This window comes from Lathyrus oleraceus, chromosome 3 (assembly GCF_024323335.1).
Source record: "Lathyrus oleraceus cultivar Zhongwan6 chromosome 3, CAAS_Psat_ZW6_1.0, whole genome shotgun sequence".
Lineage (NCBI taxonomy): Eukaryota > Viridiplantae > Streptophyta > Magnoliopsida > Fabales > Fabaceae > Lathyrus > Lathyrus oleraceus.
Window position 1 is genome coordinate 225,988,050 of NC_066581.1, and position 20,208 is coordinate 226,008,257.

General features: G+C 38.9%; 2 protein-coding genes across 2 annotated transcripts; one reads left to right on the plus strand and one right to left on the minus strand.

Annotated features, from left to right (window-relative positions):
- Window positions 1–464: 464 nt before the first annotated feature.
- LOC127130539 (uncharacterized) lies at window positions 465–1,694 on the plus strand. Its single transcript, XM_051059529.1, has one exon. It carries the CDS (start codon window positions 465–467, stop codon window positions 1,692–1,694), a length of 1,230 nt encoding a protein of 409 aa, XP_050915486.1.
- A 9,485-nt stretch (window positions 1,695–11,179) lies between these two features.
- On the minus strand, window positions 11,180–19,981 carry LOC127130540 (uncharacterized). The gene is made up of 4 exons (XM_051059530.1): window positions 19,913–19,981; window positions 19,575–19,825; window positions 19,346–19,484; window positions 11,180–11,197 (listed from the first exon to the last, which is right to left on the minus strand). Exons 2-4 carry the CDS (start codon window positions 19,751–19,753, stop codon window positions 11,180–11,182), a joined length of 336 nt encoding a protein of 111 aa, XP_050915487.1. The 5' UTR covers window positions 19,754–19,825; window positions 19,913–19,981.
- Window positions 19,982–20,208: the final 227 nt, after the last annotated feature.

Genomic DNA, 20,208 nt, shown 5'->3' on the forward strand with positions numbered 1-20,208 from the left:
GTTGTCCAGATTTGGGAACTCCATCATGCGAGAGCTACCTGAGAAACTGCAAGAAGCTGATTGGTGCATGTGTCCAGAGAACACCCAGCATCAAGTCTTTAATTTCATTAAGTTTTGTAAGGCGATGCTAGAAGGGTTGACTACCGACCTTGCTACGGTTCGGAAAGCCCATAAGCCATAAGCACGTTGTTTGTATTTGAACTTTGCTATGAGTTAATGAAAAATCGCTTTTGAGATTCATTTTTATTGTGTTTTATTTCCTTATTACTTTAAATATTTGCGAACAAGTGTTGTGGAATTTCTGAAATAAATGACTAAAACTAACCAAGAGTTTTGCAAACAAGTTGCATCCATACATGCATTCATACATTTTCAAAATAAAGTCTCACCCCGCCCTTTCTTCCTCCAGTTTCACGCTGAATTTTCAACACCAGTACAATACTCGTGCCCGAGCAAGACAGAGAATGGCTGAACAAGAGCAAGAGAGCGCCCGAGTTAGAGCTGAACTAGACGAAATCAAGGGAGGCATGTCCCAGATGCGAGAAATGCTGCAAGCTTTAACCTTCAGGTTTGAGGTTCCGCAAGCGACCGTGATATCAGAGACCACGGGCCCAGCAGTGGAAGTCCAACCTCAGAGGACGTTACCCTTAACCCTTCCTCCGTATGGGCCACCTTACGACTTCGTCCGCCGAGCAGAAGTAATGCACGACATGGGGCAATTTGTCCAACAAGTCGTGCCATTACCGGCTTACACTAACGCACGTCCAGTCATCCATACCGTGGTTCCACCAGCTGTCTATGCTAGGCATATTCCTCACTATGAAGATCAACATCACATGTATCATACTGTCGACTCAACAGTTACTGGTGACAAAGTAAGGTTTGAGGATTTCAGAGAAGTAAAGGAGAACATGAAGCTCCTTGAGAAGAAGTTCCGAGATTTAGAAGGAGACCACGTCTTTGGATCTGCTGCCAAAGAAATGTGCCTTGTATCCGGGTTGGTGATTCCGTCCAAATTCAAAACTCCAGACTTTGACAAATACAAGGGGCATACTTGTCCAAAGAGCCATCTCATCATGTATTACCAAAAAATGGCTGCACACATGGAGGACGACAAGATGATGATCCATTGTTTTCAAGATAGCTTGAGCGGGGCTCCTTCCAAATGGTATCTAAGTCTGGATCAGAATAGGATCAGGTGTTTCCAAGACCTGTTAGACGCGTTCATAAAACACTACAAATACAACATGGACATGGCGCCTGACAGAAGACAGTTGCAAAGCATGTTCCAGCATGACAAGGAGTCCTTCAAGGAATATGCTCAGAGATGGAGAGAACTGGCTTCTCAGGTTGAACCACCTCTTGCTGAAAAGGAATTGGCCGAACTATTTATCGACACTGTCCAACCCCAATTCTATGAGAAGATGGTTGGAAGTGCTTCCTTGGGATTCTCCGAGCTTGTGGCTATAGGAGCTCGCGTTGAATATGGTGTAAGAAATGGAAAACTGGCGGTTGTAGCTGGAACTTCAAATGCTAATCAAAAGAAGTTCTCTGGAGGCTTTCCCAGAAAGAAGGAAGGGGAAACAAATGTTGTGATTGTTGGTCAAGGAAGAGCTCCTCCAAGAAGGAGACCACAACAATATTCACCTCAACAGTATGGTCAACAACCCTTTCCATATAAGCAGCCCATGTAACCCATTCAGTACACTTCGCAACCGTACGTGGCTGTTGTAACGCCTGCATTCAATCAACAACCTGCTCAGGCTTATCAAACGCCTCTAGTTTATAAACCAGCTCCAGTTTAACAACGTGTTGCGGCCCCTTCAACTTATCAACAAGCACCGACAGCTCGTGTCTATCTACAGCCGAGAGCTCAAGCTCCGAGACAAAATGCTCAGAACCAGAATAGGAGACAAGGGGATAGGATGTCGTTCAATCCAATCCCAATGTCGTACACTGAGCTTTATCCCTCCCTGCTGCAAAAGGGTTTGGTGGTTCCCAGGCTTATGGGACCTCCACCCGATCGTCTTCCTCCATCGTACAACCCTAATGCACACTGTCCTTTTCATGAAGGTGCCCCTGGGCATGACCTAGAGGGTTGCTACGCTCTGAAGCATATGGTTCGTAAACTGATTGAGAGCAAGATCTTGTCTTTTAAAGATATGGGACCGAATGTGAAGAACAATCCTCTTCCTCCCCATGGAGATCCTGCGGTAAACGCCATTGAAGACGCCTCTGTTGGTGTTATGGTTGATAAGGTGGATGATGTTAAGACTCCTTTGGCAGCATTCCATGCCCGGTTGGTGGAAGATGGCTTGATTGATGTTAATCATGGAAATTGTGAAGAGTGTGCCACATACCCAAGGGGGTGTCAGGTGGTATGAGACAACATTCAAGATTTGATGGATAAAGGAGTGCTTTAGATCTCCCGCGTATCAAAGGGAGAAGATGTGTTGGTAATTGAACCTTGCTTCAATCTACCCAAATCGGTCGAGATCCCATATTACAGTGGTGGAGTGGTTCCGGCGAATAGTCAGTTGTCGCCTGTTGAAATATGTATGCCCACGCCTTTTCCATACGAGAGCACCAAGGTTGTGCCTTGGAAATATGAGATTACCGTTGTGGACAAGGTAGTTGAAGGAAGTGCAGATGCTAAAGTGACAGAAGCTGTAAGTGAAGACGTCACCAATATTGCAGGGATGAGCAGAATGACCCGTAGTGGTCGAATCTATACGCCTGAATTCAATGTGACTCCTCAAGGGCCGACCAAGGAATCAATAGTCGCAGCTCCCACTAAAGAACCCCAAGTGGTCCAATCTGAGGATGCTGTTGAATTCTTGAAGTTAATCAAGAGGAGTGATTACAAAGTGGTGGATCAGCCGCATCAAACACCGTCTAAGATCTCTATTCTGTCTCTACTATTGAACTCCCAAGCCCATAGGGAGGCTTTGTTGAAGGTGCTTGCTCAAGGTCATGTAACACAAAGCATAACAGTAGACCAATTTGATGGAGTAGTTGCAAATATCACAGCTTGCAATACTTTAAGCTTTAGTGGAGAGGAATTACCTGAGGACGGACAAAATCACAATCGTGCTCTCCATATCTCGGTAAAATGAAAAGATGATGCTTTGGCGAGAGTTTTGGTTGATACTGGGTCTTCTCTGAATGTGATGCCAAAAAGAACACTCGCCAAGTTATCTTATCAAGGACCAGTTATGAAACCCAATGCCTTGATAGTGAAAGCTTTTGATGGTTCCAGGAGAACCGTGATTGGAGAGGTTGAGTTGCCCATATTGATTGGTCCTCATGTATTCTCGATTAATTTCCAAGTCATGGATATTAATCCAGCGTATAGCTGCTTGCTAGGACGTCCCCGGATTCATGCTGCAGGGGCAGTCACCTCCACTTTGCATCAAAAAGTGAAGTTTGTGGTGGACAATCAATTGATTATTATCTCTGGGGAGGAGGACTTTATGGTCAGTCACCTTTCATCCTTCAGGTATATCGAGGCTGATGAGGACGCTTTGGAAACTTCTTTCCAAGCTCTTGAAATAGCCAATGCCACTTTTGTGGAGATGAAAGACCCTGTTGGGAAAGCTTGTTCATCTTTCACTTCTCTAAAAAGCGCAAAGTCTAGCATTGAAGGAGGAAACCTTGAAGGTTGGGGTCATCTTATTGATATTCGTGAGAAGCATGATCGCTTTGGTCTGGGATATGTGCCTTCTATTACGAAAGGAGCCCGAGTCCCTACAAAGGAAAACACCCGAAGCATCCAGGAAGTATTCCTTAGCACATGATTCATCCATAGAGATCAGGTCAATGCAATTGAAGATAGCACCGAAAATGAAGATGAGCCATGTTTGGTTTACCGGTGTGAGACAACTTTGAACAACTAGAAGGCGGTTGAGATCCCCGAAATTTTTCCTTTGTCAAAGTAATAATTGTTGTATTTTTCCTTTCAAATCCTTAGCTCTGCCCAAGGCTAATGAATCATGTTGTAGGGCCCCTTTTCATTTTCAAATAATCATTATCAACGAATGAAAGGCATTTTGTTAAATTCTTATTATTCATTTATTTTGCTTTCTCTTAAGAAAATGACAATCTTTTCAAAAACAAAAAAACTTTTCATTTATGCATCTTTTATTTTTACTTTTCTAAAAGAAATCAATCATTCAAACATGCAGAATAAATGATAACCCCGTTGAATCCAATGACTTTACTCCCTCTCATAACTTTGACTCCCCTATCTACCAAGCGGAAGAAGAGGGTGAAGAAGATTGTTACATCCCCGACGAATTGGCAAGACTGCTCGAGCACGAGTCCAAATCCCTTCAGCCACATGAAGAACCAGTGGAAACAATCAACCTTGGCACAGAGGAAGAGAAGAAAGAAGTCAAAATCGGCACCACGCTTGAAGCAAGCGTCAAAGAGAGATTGGTTAAGCTGCTACAAGAATATGTGGATGTATTTGCATGGTCATACCAGGATATGTCAGGTCTAGACACCGACATCATTGAGCACAAGCTGCCACTTCAACCAGACTGTCCACCAGTAAAACAGAAACTCCGAAGAACAAGACCAGATATGGCTCTGAAGATCCGTGAAGAAGTCAAACGACAATTTAACGTTGGTTTTCTCGCAGTGACGAAGTACCCACAATGGGTAGCTAATATTGTACCTGTGCCTAAAAAGGATGGCAAGGTGAGGATGTGTGTTGACTATAGGGATCTGAACAAAGCCAGTCCAAAGGACGATTTCCCTCTACCACACATTGATACTCTGGTAGACAACACTGCAAGCTTTGCTGTATTCTCCTTTATGGATGGTTTTTCGGGATACAATCAAATCAAGATGGCTCCATATGACATGGAGAAGACCACTTTTATTACCCCTTGGGGCACTTTTTGCTACAAGGTAATGCCTTTTGGTCTAAAAAATGTCGGGGAAACTTACCAATGAGCTATGGTCACTCTTTTCCATGATATGATGCACAAGGAGATAGAGGTATATGTTGATGACATGATCGCTAAATCTCAGAATGAAGAAGATCATATGAACCATCTGAAGAAGCTATTTGAACGCCTAAAAAAGTTTAGATTATGGTTAAACCCTGCAAAATGCACATTCGGTGTCCGTTCAGGGAAGTTGCTTGGTTTCATCGTTAGTCAACGAGGAATTGAGGTGGACCCCGATAAGGTCCGAGCTATACAAGAAATGCCTGCTCCACGCACCGAGTGAGAAGTTAGAGGTTTCCTTGGACGTTTGAATTACATCTCAAGGTTTATCTCCCACATGACGGCCACGTGTGAGCCTATCTTCAAATTGCTTCAAAAAGATCAAGCCATTGAATGGAATTCTGATTGTCAAAGTGCTTTTGAGAAGATTCGTCAATACTTGCAAGAGCCTCCTATTTTGATTCCACCTATCCCAGGAAAGCCATTAATCATGTATCTGACTGTACTTGAATGGTCAATGGGATGCGTGCTGGGGCAACATGACGAAACTGGTCGGAAAGAACATGCTATTTACTATCTGAGTAAAAAGTTTACCGATTGTGAAAGTCGATATTCGCTTTTGGAGAAAACTTGTTGCGTGCTGGCATGGGCCGCTCGTCGTTTGAGGCAGTACATGATTTGCCATACTACTTTGTTGATCTCAAAAATGGATCCAATAAAGTACATCTTTGAGAAACCTGCCTTGACTGGAAGACTTGCTCGTTGGCAGATGCTCTTGTCAGAGTACGACATCCAATACGCAACCTAGAAGGCAATCAAGGGAAGTGTTTTAGTAGAGTATCTTACTCATCAACCAATTTAAGACTATCAGCCGTTGAAGTTTGATTTCCCTGATAAGGATATCATGGTGATAAAGGATTGTGAGATCCTAGGCCCAGATGAAGGACCAAAACCAGGATCTTGATGGAAGCTCGCGTTCGACGGTTCCTCCAATTACAGTGGTCATGGTGTGAGAGCTGTTTTGATGAATCCAAATGGTGGCTTTACCCCTTTTACAACAAGGTTGTGCTTTGATTGTATGAATAATGTCGCATAATATGAAGCTTTTATCCTTGGTCTTGAAGCTGCAATTGATCTCCGAATCAAGATCCTTGAGGTGTATGGAGATTCAACCTTGGTGATCTATCAAGTCAAAGGAGAATGGGAAACTCGTGATGCGAAGCTGATCCCGTATCGTGCTCATGTTGTAAAGATGATAAAATACTTCGACGATATCACTTTCCATCACATCCCAAGAGTAGAAAATCAGGTGGCTGACGCTTTGGCAACATTAGCATCAATGTACCAAGTCAGATTCCATAATGAAGCTCCACTTATTCGAATCAAGCGAAGAGATGAGCCTGCTTACTGTCAGCTGATTGAAGAAGAAACTAATGGTAAACCATGGTTTCATGACATCAAGCGATATCTTTTAAGTCAAGAGTATCCAGAAGATGCTACATTGTTGGATAAGAAAACTCTGAGGAGGTTATCATCCAAATTCTTTTTGAGCAATGATGTGCTTTAAAAGAGAAACCATGACATGGATAGACACGAAGTAAACCTGTTGATTAAGGAGATTCATGAAGGATCCTTTGGGACCCATGCCAATGGACATGCCATGGCCAAGAAAATTTTGAGAGCTGGCTATTATTGGTTGACCATGGAGTCCGATTATTTCAGCTATGCCAGAAAATTTCATAAGTGTCAAATTTATGCGGACAAAGTGCATGTACCGCCAACACTTTTAAATGTTTTGACATCGCCTTGGCCCTTCTTAATGTGGGGCATCAACATGATTGGTGCTATGGAGCCTAAGGCTTCCAATGGTCATCGCTTCATCTTGGTTGCCATCGATTACTTTACTAAATGGGTGGAGGCTGCTTCCTACACCAATGTGATGAGACATGTGGTTGCTCGCTTTATCAAGAAGGAGATTATTTGCCGCTATGGAATCCCTAGCAAGATCATTATAGACAACGGTTCAAACTTGAACAACAAGACAATGACAGAATTATGCGAGAGTTTCAAGATTGACCATCATAATTCTTCTCCATATCGTCCAAAGATGAATGGTGATGTTGAAGTCGCCAATAAAAATATCAAGAAGATCCTGCAAAAGATGGTGAAAACTTATAAGGATTGGCACAAGATGCTACCCTTTGCTTTGCATGGATACCGGACCTCAGTCCGCACTTCAACAGGGGAAACCCCATTCTCCTTGGTGTATGGGATGGACACAGTTCTCCCAGTCGAAGTGGAGATACCTTCTACGAGGATATTGATGGAGGCCAAGCTAGACGAAGCTGAATGGATCCAAAACAACTATGATCAACTTAACCTCATTGATGAGAAGCGTATGACCGCTCTGTGCCATGGACAATTGTACCAACAACGAATCAAGAAAGCGTTTGATAAAAAGGTCCATCCTCGAGAGTTCAAGGAAGGAGATCTCGTGCTCAAGAAGATCTTGCCAGTACACAAAGATTCATGTGGGAAGTGGACTCCCAACTATGAAGACCCATACGTTGCAAAAAGAGCATACTCTAGAGGTGCCCTATTTCTCACAACTATGGATGGCGAAGAGCTCATTCACCCTGTGAACTCTGATGCAGTCAAAAGATACTATGCCTAACAAATTCCGGTGGACTGAAAACTCGAAAGGGCGGTCCAGGCAAAAGTTAGGGATAAAAAAATGGTAGCTCGCTAAGTTGAAAACCTGAAAGGGCGGCTTAGGCAAAAAGGAGCTTCCCGGTGGATTGAAAACCCGAAAGGGCAATCCAGGCAAAAATTAGGGACAAAAGGCATAAACTGCATCAGTTTGTCACTGACCAACACAGAAGAGCTAAAAGTGGAAGATCAACTCAACTACTCCCTTCATAAGCGAGGTTTTCCAGAGTCATTGTTATTAGGGATAGTTAGTCATTGTGATTCGATGTAAACCTTTCCCTATTGCCATTTTCAAATTTGTAACATTCCATGGAGCTACACCATTTGTGTGCTACCATTCTTGAATAAATACAAGTTTTCCTATCAAATTCTATCATTTGTTATTTTTCTCTGATTTTCTTTGTTATGCAAAATGCCATTTATTTGTTAATAATGAAATTTTGAACTCAAAAAGAATTTTTCAACATATTGAGAAACACAATTTTGCTTTGACATGTGGAAATATTAAAAGGAAACCTTTCGTCTTTCCCCACAAGTCTCAAGTTGCAAGACTTCTCTTGGATGATCAACATATATCTCTAGAGAGCACGAATTTAGCATTCTCTCTAGGCTAGTTGTAACTGTTCAGCTTGATATATCCTCCTTTGATGCATTTACTCACTCCTTCGGTTGAGGTATCGGTGTTGAGGATTCAGTACCTCCATAAAGCCTTCTTTAATCTCCAGTCTGCATACTACCAGCATTTTCATATCATGATCATTCATACATCATGCATATAAGCAAAATCCAAATCATACATAGCCTGAAGTGCTTCGCGCTCATTTGCATAATCTCAGGTCTCGTTGTTGATTGTATCCCTTGACCTCTAAGACCAGTTGTTAGTGGCATCGTTTGTTAAGTATGGTTGTCACCAGTGTCTTTGACCAAATCCAGTTGTAACTGGTATCCTTTAAAGTCTGGTTATAACCAGCATTTGTTTTAAGCCCAATTATCATTGGCATCGTCTATTCAAATCCAGTTGTAACTGGTATCTCTTTAAATCGGGTTGTCACCAGCATTTTCTATCAAGTCCAATTGTTATTGGCATCACCTATTAAGTCCAGTGGTAACCGAGACTCAAATGTTAAAATCCAGTTGTAACTGGTATCTTTTTAAAGTCTGGTTGTCACCAACATCTTGTCTCAAATCCAATCGTAATTGGTACCTCAAGCACAATTGTAACTGGTACTTTGATAAAATCCATTTGTAAATGGTACGATAAATCTGGTTGTAACCAGAATTGTCTGCAAGTCCAATTGTTATTGGCATCATCTGTTAAGTCCAGTTGTAACTGGCGCTCAAATGTTAAAATCCAGTTCTAACTAGTATCTCTTTAAAGCCTGGTTGTCACCAGCGTCTTATCTTAAATCCAATTGTAATTGGTATCCCCAATCAGAGTTGTAACCAGCAATGTCTTAAATCCATTTGTAAATGGTATGATAAGTCTGGTTATCACCATTCTTGTTTGCAAGTCCAATTGTTATTGGCATTGTCTGTTAAGTCCAGTTGTAACTGGCGTAAATTTTGAAATCCAGTTGTAACTGGTATCCTTTTAAAGTCTGGTTGTCACCAGCATCTGTCAAATCCAGTTGTAACTGGTATCCTTTTAAAGTCTAGTTTGTCACCAGCATCTGTCAAATCCAGTTGTAACTGGTATCATTTTAAAGTCTGGTTATCACCAACATTTGTCAAATCCAGTTGTAACTGGTATCCTTTTAAAGTCTGGTTATCACCAACATTTGTCAAATCCATTTGTAAATGGTATCTTTAAGTCTGGTTGTCATCAACGCCCTTGAAGTCCAGTTGTAACTGGCACCAATCTGTTTGAAGTTGGGGGTAACCTACGCTTACAGTATAAGTCCAATTGTTGTTGGGACCTACATAGAGTTTTTCTATCCTGTTGGCTCTGGAGTTCCCTAAAAGGTTGTCATTTGTACTCCTTCATTGATAGGAATTCACAAAATCTCTAATTGGATGTTTTTTTTGTGACAAATCTCCGGATTTGTCAAGAATGTTCAAGTTGTCATCACGTCATGTATGAACCTATTGATATACTCTTTTTGAATTTTTATATTTGTTGTCAAGTCATGTTTGAACTTGCTATCAAAACTATTCTTGATATTCCCCAGTATTGTCAGGTCATGTATGAACCTGTCGCTGAATGTTTTTATTCCAGTATTACTAGGTCATGTCTGAACCTGTTTTGAAGAACCTTTTTCTTTGATTATTCCAGTATTATCAGGTCATGTATGAACCTGTTGTGGGAAGTTTCTACAATATATATATATATATATATATATATATATATATATATATATATATATATATATATATATATATATATATATATATATATATATGTATATATATATATGTGTGTGTATATATATATATATATATATATATATATATATATTATATATATATATATATATATATATATATATATATATATATATATATATATATATATATATATATATATATATATATATATATATATATATATATATATATATATATTCGAGTTGTTAGTAAGTCATGTGTGAACTTACTGTCGAAATCTCTTGTACTCCAAGTATCGTTTATCAACTTCCATTTTGAGTATCCCCAGTGTGTGTCTGACTCTTCAACAGGATTGTTATCCCCAGCGAGTTGTTTTACCCTTTTTGTCTGTTTCTCTATGGGCCATCAACATTCCCCACAAATTGGTCTGTCTGGTAACATCTCCTGTTAAGGATTCACCGTGTCCCTAACAGATAAATTCAGAAATAAAGAGTCCTTCACCCATGCATATCATATCATAGCATTTTCATTTTTCAGGTTCAAAATCTGGGTCTCCATGGTATTTAACCATCCCCCACTACAATCCGATGAAAAGTGATGTTTCATTTTCCTCTGGTGGAGGATGTTTAAATAGGGGCAACTGTCATACCCCGATTTTGGCCCTGAAATTTTTTCCCATCAATCTTTCATTTGCATTCATTTTTTTTCATGACCATTCCATATGGTCATGATGCTACCCACCAACGTTAGTTGTTGGGCTTGCTACCACGACCTGTCCATGTTTGTCTTTTGGGTTTTGTTTCTTTATTTTTGTATAAGATGATTAATCTCTTTAGCCATGCGATATTTGAAACCTCTTTCATTTGTCGGAATCAATTGAACCTCATGTTTCATCTTTCGTTCCAGTTTCGTCAAAGTGATTATTCATCTCGCCTTGTCACATTACTAGTTCTCACTTTTCTTTCAAATAAATTATGTGTCAAGTGAAAAACATTTTGTTTTAGGTCATCATTCATATGCATTTTTCTCATTCATTCATGATTCAAAGAAATTTTTATTTCTTCATTCACATTGGAAAATTTTCCATTCATATTCAAGGAATTCCACGTATTCATTCATCTATTCAATCATAATCATCCATTTACATGGCATGTGGATAAAGTATCTCATCACCTAAATATCGAGAAGTTCTAAGATCCACCAAAACACTGTTCACAAAGAAAATAATATAGAAAAGAGAGAAAAAAACTCGACCGTGTGAATCTGGATCCCACGATTGGTTACGCCGCCGTAAGAAACCTGCCGCAACAACAAAAGCATTACTGAACTAGCAACCTTCGTCGGAACCGGAGACAATAACAACACGCTCACAACGACGCAGTTGTTTCCGTTCTACCGCCACCGTTACACCGTCGAACAAGCAAAAACTTTACATTTCTAGCAGAGTTACAGTACGATTTCCAACACACAAGAGCCTCACGGTTTGCAATATTTATACAACGTCCATTTTTTCGGTAATATTTCATTTGGAGGTGTATCGTTTTGTCTTGTTTTTATGTTTGGGTTTTGTTTAGAATGTTGTTATTGATCTGTTGTCTATACTGCAATTTGAGCTATTGATGAGGGGAATCCCTTTGTTAAAACAATATTGGCGGTGTTTCTTCCATTTCTAGCTGTTAAGTGGTTTCTAGCTTAAGTTTTATATCCAACGTTTTTGATATTTTAGTTTTTCATATCAGTAAAAGGTTGGTCTGTGTAGAAAGAGAAATTCCATTCTAGCTACTGGAAGCTACACAAGAGACTTATTAGCTTTTATTAGTGTTGTCATTTGTTACGTTTAATGAATGTTTTAAGAAAAAAAGTTCTTTTTCATAAGCTTAAAGAAACTTCTTTCATCCCTTTTTTTTAATGATTATTATTTATTTAGCTACATTTTTGTATTATAAGCTAATTAGGATTTTTTCTAGTACATTTTTTGGTTTAGGAATAAGGTAAGTTGATGTATGTTCTACTTGCACCCTTTGTACGTTGTAGTCAATTTAGTAATTTTGTAAATAAATTGATTACTTCGTGTTGTTTCCATTTATTTCCGTTACGATAAATTGAATTTTTGATTCGGGGATTCGGTAATTTCATATCGTTACGCCGCCAAAATTTCGATACATTAATGGACGTTTTCGCCGCGTTATGACCCTTGCATACGACATTTCAATTATTGTCAATATCCGCAAACCAGCTTTGAGCACATTATCTAGGTTTCTTGTTTGCTTTTCAATTTCCATCTGCCTTGCACGTCCTTGTGTTATGCGAGTTTGATTCGCATCCCGATTTTTATCCGTGCATGTCCCGATGTTGTTTCTTTCAATTTAATTTTTGAGTGTCTTGTAAATATAACTTGTTATGTTATTTATTTTCTTCACATGGCTTACTCTTGGGCCTTCTTACAATGAGACAGTTCCCTTGCACCTACACTCATGCATTGTTTATTCATTTGATTGATCCAATTTAATTATTTCATTACTTTGAATCCCCATTCGACAAAATGTACCCCCACTCCCCTGGCATGTAATATTTTTATCGCTTTTTATTTCTTTATTTGCTTGACTATTTAGTTAGCTACTAACACAAGAATAAAATCAACCATTTCCAAAGGATAAAAAATAATGACTCGATCCAACGTCGAGTATTTTCTCAATAAACAAATCAATCCATTTCTTCCTCCCATTCTATTCCATTTCTTTCAAACCTTCATCAAATGCTTGATCCAACGTCAAGTCATTTTTCATAATAAAAACTCAAAAAATATTAATTCATATTTAAGACCTTTTCAATAAAGATGGAAATGGAACATGGTGGATACCACGCACTCCTGAGACTAGGGTTCGAGATGGATGTCTCGCCTATCCTAGCTCTCATCATCACCCAAATCTATCTACTCCATTTCATTCAAACCTTCATTCAAAAATTTCTCTTAAATGTCCATCAATGCTTGATCCAATGTCAAGTCATTTGCACAATAAAACTCAAAAACACTTAATTCCTATTTAAACATTTTTTCAATAAGATGGAAATGGAACGTGGTGGATACCACGCACTCCTGAGATTAAGATTCGAGGTGGATGCCTCGCCTATCTTAAGCTCTCGCCATCATTTAAAATTGTCAATGCGGTTTCTTCAAACCCTTTCTCAATCAAATTCAAAAACACTTAATTCTTATTAAACACTTTTGCAAATAAGATGGAAATGGAACGTGGTGGATACCACGCCCTCCTGAGACTAGGATTCGAGATGGATATCTCGCCCATCCAAGCTCTCGCCATTACTCAAAACACATTCAAACCAATCAAACCTTTTCTCGCCGTCGTGCGATTGTCCCTTAAACCCTTTCTCAAACGAAAGGTACTTTGTTTCAAAACAATGCAAGGCAATGTTTCTCCACTTGTTTTGGGTAGTAGTCCAACAATGTTTTCGTCGATTTGACACAAAGTAGCTTTTGCTAAAATCAACCAACAAACAAACATTTTTCTACCCAGAACTACGTAAGCCTTGATTTCTCTGTTGAGATACGTAGGAGCAGGATTTGTAAATCTTGTCAGGCCCACTAATAAAAAACTTAGGTTTAGTCCTTCGTCAAAAATCCAAAAACATTCTCCTCTCTTCTATTCTTTCTTTCCCACCTAGTAACTTGAGAAGCCTAACATTTCAAACTAACACTAATGCGCACAACTAACCTAACGGTTCCCACTGAGTACAACGGACGTGAGGGGTGCTAATACCTTTCCCTCGCATAATCGACTCCCGAACCCTGATTTGGTTGCGACGACCAATATCATTGTCGTTCTTTCTTGGGTTTTATCGATATTTCCCCTTTCCTTTTTAGGAATAAATAAAGTTCGGTGGCGACTCTGTTCAGCCCATCATTGCGAGCGCGCGATATTGCTTCGCTAGGTCGTGTCTCTCATTTTCCGAGGTACGACAGAGACTCCTTTGGATTTGGATATGTCACACAAGTATTTATGGTTAGGCATTACTATTTCTAATTGGGTCTGAGAAGCTGAGGACGTTAGAACATTTAACCTATCTTGGCCTATTTAGGATGTAGTGCGGAAACTGTTCAAGTGTAGACTTGATAACAGTTGTTATGCGATACTACACTTAGACGAGTTTCTTTTGAGAATATTATGGGTCGATTAGTCAGTCATCTTAACCTGTAATATCCGATAGGTGGAATTAAGACTCTGGGAGCTTTTTAGAACATTATCTACAGGTTTATATCCTTAGTTCACTTCTTTGGGATGGTTCTTACCCAGACTCCATGCTCGTGACTCACAACAAACCCTTGATTCTTGGTTGATTCAATCAAGTCTTGTCAATATCAATGGAACTTGGGTGTTGATAAGGTGTAAACCATAATCCACTAAAATGGATGATTGATCTTGACAATGACTTGATTCATCCCTTGACCTTTGTTTGCATTTGTGTGATCCCTTATTTATGATTGTTGCATTCATGCATTCATGCACATCATAACATTCATCACACGAAAATTTCAAGGAACTAAGGTATCATTCGCAAATATTTTTCAGACCATGGATTGTGGACGAAGGAACACTAAGAAGTACAGTTTCAGATGTCCCGACTTGAAAGAGTTAAGGAAGCTAGCATCTTTTGTATTAGATCCCTTGGACTTCAAACAACGTCATGGGAAGCTTTTATCTATCTTATCTGTTGATGTGGTTGAAGGACTTCTGAGTGTGCTAGTGCAGTTCTATGATCCTCTCTACCATTGTTTCACTTTCCCAGATTTTCAGCTTGTGCCTACATTGGAGGAGTATTCTCATCTTTTGGGGATACCTGTTTCTAGTAGAGTACCTTTTAGTGGATTAGAGGAGATTCCCCGATCTAGTATTATTGCTAAAGCTCTTCACTTGAAGAAGTCTGAGATAAAGGCTCATTGGGTGAAGAAAGGAGGATTGTTTGGGTTGCCATCTGATTTCCTCATCAAGGAAGCTACTGCTTTTGCTCAAGCCGGTAGTGTGAACGCTTTTGAAGCTATCTTTGTGTTGCTCATATATGGATTAGCTTTGTTCCCTAACATTGACGGTTTTGTTGATGATTAACGCCATTAGACTTTTCTTGATTGGGAATCCTGTGCCTACTTTGTTGGGTGATATGTATTTCTCCTTGCATCTAAGGAATTCTAAGGGTGGTGGAACTATTGTCTGTTGCATTCCTCTTCTGTACAAGTGGTTTATTTCGCACTTGCCTCAGACACCCACTTTTGTATATAACAAACAATGTCTAAGGTGGTCTCAGAGACTTTTGTCTCTCACTAATGATGATATGGTTTGGTATGATCTGTCTTTGAGCAGTTTGGAGATTATTGATAGTTGTGGTGAATTCTCTAATGTGCCTCTTATTGGTACACAAGGAGGAATTAACTACAACCCAGATTTGGCTCGTCGTCAACTTGGGTTCCCCTTGAGAGACAAACCTAATAACATGTTGTTAGAAGGTCTTTTCTATCAAGAGGGTAAAGATCCCCAACATTTGAAGTAGAAGATTGTGCATGCTTGGAAAAATGTGCATAGGAAAGGAAGATCCGAGCTTGGTCCGCGCAATTGTGTAGCTTTGGAAGCTTACACTCTTTGGGTGAAGAAGAGAGCTATGGAGTTGAATATGCCTTATCCTTGCGAAAGACCTATGTATATGGTTGTGGTTGAGCCATTAACTCTCCCTAACCAAGATGTAGAGGAGTTGGAAGACGCGCTCATCAAGATGAAGCAAGAGAAGGATATGTGGGAAGGGCGTTTCCGTGCTTTGAACAAGAAGCATGAAGAGTTGCAGTTGGAGTTTAAGGACTGTAAGACCCTAATTTTGACCCTAGGATCTCTCATGGCATCATATCATTTACTCAATGCATTGCCTCAAGGATCATAGCATGTGTGGCTCCTTAACCCCAGGGGTGGGACTTGTGTGAGTGGTTTGAGACCACCAATCATGCTTGTATTGTATATTATTGCTTTTCTTATTTTTTTACTAACCAAAAGCACAAAAATATGTCACTAACTCTTTTTTTTTGAAGCTCAAGTGATCATGTGCTCCCATGCTCCTAGGAGGCTCCTAAGCTGAATGAAGTGGCTAGATGACGATGAGAAAAAGCATGACAATGGTCCACAAAGCTCCTAATCATCATATATGTATTCCAGGTAGCTCAATTTGCCAATTTGATCAAGATAACCCAAAGGGATTGAAGGTTGTTTCCCAAGGAAACCCTAATTCAACTGTGCATTGACTGTGCCTTGCTCATGAAGCAACCTCAACCTATGATCAAATTTAATCAAGGGAAGTTATTTCATTCACTATTTTATGCATATATGAGCCTATATGAGGCCCCTCAATCAGTTATTCATCAAGATTTGAAGTTTGGCCTTGAGAAGTTGACCAGTCAAGTCATCTCACTAAACTGAGGATCACTGAGACACAACTTGTGATATGTTTGTCAAATGAAGATGAACCCAAGATCAAAAGTGTTATTAAGAACCATATGAACAACTTTCATGTTCATAAAAAATCCATTTGAAACTTGGAAGGTCATCATTCATTTCAAAACATTATAGGTCATTTTGACTAAAACCCTAATTTTGGGTCAACTTCCCAAGGACCTAACTTCCTTAATTTTTATGATCTTTAGGTGAGACCAAATGCATTGGAAAGATTATAATGTCTACTTAAAATTTTATGTTGGATAAAATTTCATAATTCTAAGATAAATACATGTGATAATACAAAACATTATAGGTCACTTTGGACCTAAGTCATTGAATTTGAAAAATGTCCAACTTCAAGTGCCCATAACTTTCTCATGAAAAATAAAAATGAGGCAAAATATAAGTCAAAATTTATCATCATGAAAAGATATACAACTTTGATGTTGGAGGTTTTTCCATTTGAGGCTTGCATAATCGAAACAGAAGGGCTTGGAGAGGCTTGGTTTTGGTGAAATTTTCAAAGGGAACCTTGACATGTTTTATACCCAAACCTTCACAGCCAGTGTTCATAAATTTCCAATTGCCAAATGAATTTTTGCCCAACATGACTTTTGTTCCTTATTTCAAGGGTTTTCCAACCATTACCCACATTAATTTTTTGGACTTTCCATGTGTGAGTTTCTAAGAGCTTTATGTTTATGTTCATTTTTGCATTTCACATTATAACTTGGTGTGCAAGCTTGTGTAGTCCCTTGTGCACGTCCAATTCACTTCCATTTTATCTCAGCATGGATTTTCATTCATTCTTGAGCCTTACATGCGCCTGTACAGGCCCATGCAAGGAGGATTCAAACTTCATGCACACGAGGGAAGCATTGCCTTGCATCACATTTCAGCTATAAATAAGAGTGCATTCTCATTCAAATGGCAATCAAGTGGATATCTGAATTGCTGCTGAATTGAAATCCAAACCCTCACTAAAGGAATTTTCAGTTTTCTTTCTCTTTTTCAAGCTTGAATTTCAACATCATTAGTTGATTTTCAAAACTCAATTCCTTAACCTAGCATCACCATTACACTTCCGGGGCAAAAGTAGATCAAGAGCTTGGAGAATTCGTGTTGTTTGAAGCTTCATTTCAGAGGTAGAACACCAAACTTTCTTGATCTAGATCTTGCAATATAATGTGAATCTCTTTGGTTTCACTACGCCAAATAAGGGAAAAGAGGGCGCTTATTTTGGCCTATAACAGCGCTTTTAAGCGCCCTCAAAAGTGGCGCTGGCATAGGTAAAGACAGCGCTTTGTTTTCCTGGAGAAAGCGCTGTCTAAAGTGGCCCTTTAGGGGCCACATTATAGTGCGCTTTCAGAAAAAGCGCCCTCTGGAGTGGTCCATAAAGGGACACCTTAGAGGGCGCTTGCTGGAAAAAGCGCCCTCTAAAGTTGTCAATGTAAAGTGTTTAGAGGGCGCTTTCTGGAAAAAGCGCCCTCTAAAGTTGTCAATGTAAAGTGTTTAGAGGGCGCTTTCTGGACAAAGCGCCATCTAAAGTTGTCAATGTAAAATGTTTAGAGGGCGCTTCCTACGTAAAGCGCCCTCTAAAGTGTTAAGCGCCCTCTAAAGTTGTCAATGTAAAGTGTTTAGAGGGCGCTTTCTGGATAAAGCGCCCTCTAAAGTTGTCAATGTAAAATGTTTAGAGGGTGCTTCCTACAGGAAGCGCCCTCTAAAGTGTTAGTTGTTTTAAAAAAATTTGTTTGAAAAATAGTGGATATTTAATTGGTAACCTGTTCGCATGCTGCAAAAGTGTAAAATTCATATTGATTTCATCCTTTAATCCAATGTTATACACCATTAATCCATTGATATATACAACATGAATCCATTTATATACAACATTAATCCTCCATATATACAACATAATATATGATTCTTTGATCAACAATATACAACAACATATTCATGAGTTAGTAAAAGTACAACAACAATATACAACATATATACAACAACAGCATACAACAACAACATTCCATACATATATGTACAACAATATACAACCTAGCTATATGATTCTTTGATCAACAATGAATTGACATAATTCATCCTTCATTTCATCCAAATGAGCTCTTGAGTAAGATTTGTATTCCTCAAAGTACTACAATTAAGAGAATAAAACATATTCATGATTTAGTAACAAATTAGATGAAATATCCGATAATATTAAAATAAACCCTAAGTTATTATTCCATACCATTTTTGGGATGTCTATACGATTCAACGCAATGATATCTCTCATAAATCTCAATACAAAAAATCCGCAATCGACCGAATTATTTTGCTGAGGACACTACACAGAAAAACAAACAATATATATATAGTTAATTTCTTACAAACACTATTATAAGCAAAAAAACAAACACTATTATAAGCAAAAATAAGATACTTAATATATACCTGAACTCTGATCCAGGTAATGTCCTTCCTATTGCGATAATTCTTTTTCGATCTAAATTTTATTATTGCCCTAACAAAATAAAAACGTATATTGAGATCAATCTGACAGACATAATTAAATATACAAATACACACGAATATTTAGGGGAATTTCACTTACGCGTCAACCGTCTTCTTCATACTCGGATATTTACTCCAATCACCCGATAACGAATCGAGATAATACACTATTAGTCTCGAAAGATCCATAGCAACCAACACCCAGTGACCACTGTAAAATAAAACAAAAATTTAGATGAATGAAAATTTTCTACGTAAAAGATATACATAGATTAGAATGAAATTATTAGAAAGAAAATCTAACCTGTTGCCAGAATTAAACGGTAAAAAATACAAACTGGGTGTAGTCTTATTGCCGGCCGCCATGAATCTATCGACTAGATCATTCTTTACGGATGTTGGATTTTTCGTTATTAACGTTGCGTTGATACGGGAAGCAGCAATAAAATTGAAACGGTTACACAATTCAGTTCCCCGCAGCAATGTTACATACATATACCTTAAATAGAAACATAATAAACATTAGACTACTCATTGAAATGTGTAAATAAATTGTTCAACTAAGTAAATTATAGATTGATCGGAGTACCATATGTATGTATGAATGACAGCGATGCCCAATTCGTCGTGTTCAAAAAGTTGTTGCATGTCCTCCTTTGCAATTATTTCGAAATGAGCAGCTCCGAAAACACCTTCATCAAAATCTATAGTACGAATGGCCCCTTGCATAATATCGGACTCATTCACCATTTTCTCAAGACGCATCATAATTTGAGATTTTGTCCCGGACGTCGTTGGAGGAATATCGTTACCAGCTTTTTTCAACTTTCGACCGGGAACCTAAAAATTCATATAAATTAAATCATGACTTTTTGTGATGCAACAGAATCGTTGCGTATATAATTCAATAGGTATATATATTTGTACCTCTTTTAGAGATGCAACCGACTCGATGCGTCTTGAAATCCCTTTACCAACTTTATGCGTGGGTCTTGTAGGAGTCTAACATTACCATGTAATAAGGATTGATTAAATATCATAATTGTAGCTGAATTGAAATGTGAATACTAAAGATTCATAATCATTTAGAACATATATACCTCGGCATCTGGGAAAATTAGATCTGACGGCCATCCAACAAAGGATCCGACTGCTTTTCGCATCAACGTTGTCTCTGAAACAACGTCAGGTAATGGTAGAAGCGCGTCGGTATCTAATACAAG

What these genes read in the sequence shown, in the direction of transcription:
- LOC127130540 (XM_051059530.1), bottom strand. Translation starts at nt 19,753, where the DNA reads ATGATGCGTCTTGAGAAAATGGTGAATGAGTCCGATATTATGCAAGGG. An exon ending in GTCATTCATACATACATATG is followed by an intron (nt 19,485 to 19,574) that starts GTACTCCGATCA and finishes TTTCTATTTAAG; the next exon opens with GTATATGTATGTAACATTGC.
- LOC127130539 (XM_051059529.1), top strand. Translation starts at nt 465, where the DNA reads ATGGCTGAACAAGAGCAAGAGAGCGCCCGAGTTAGAGCTGAACTAGAC.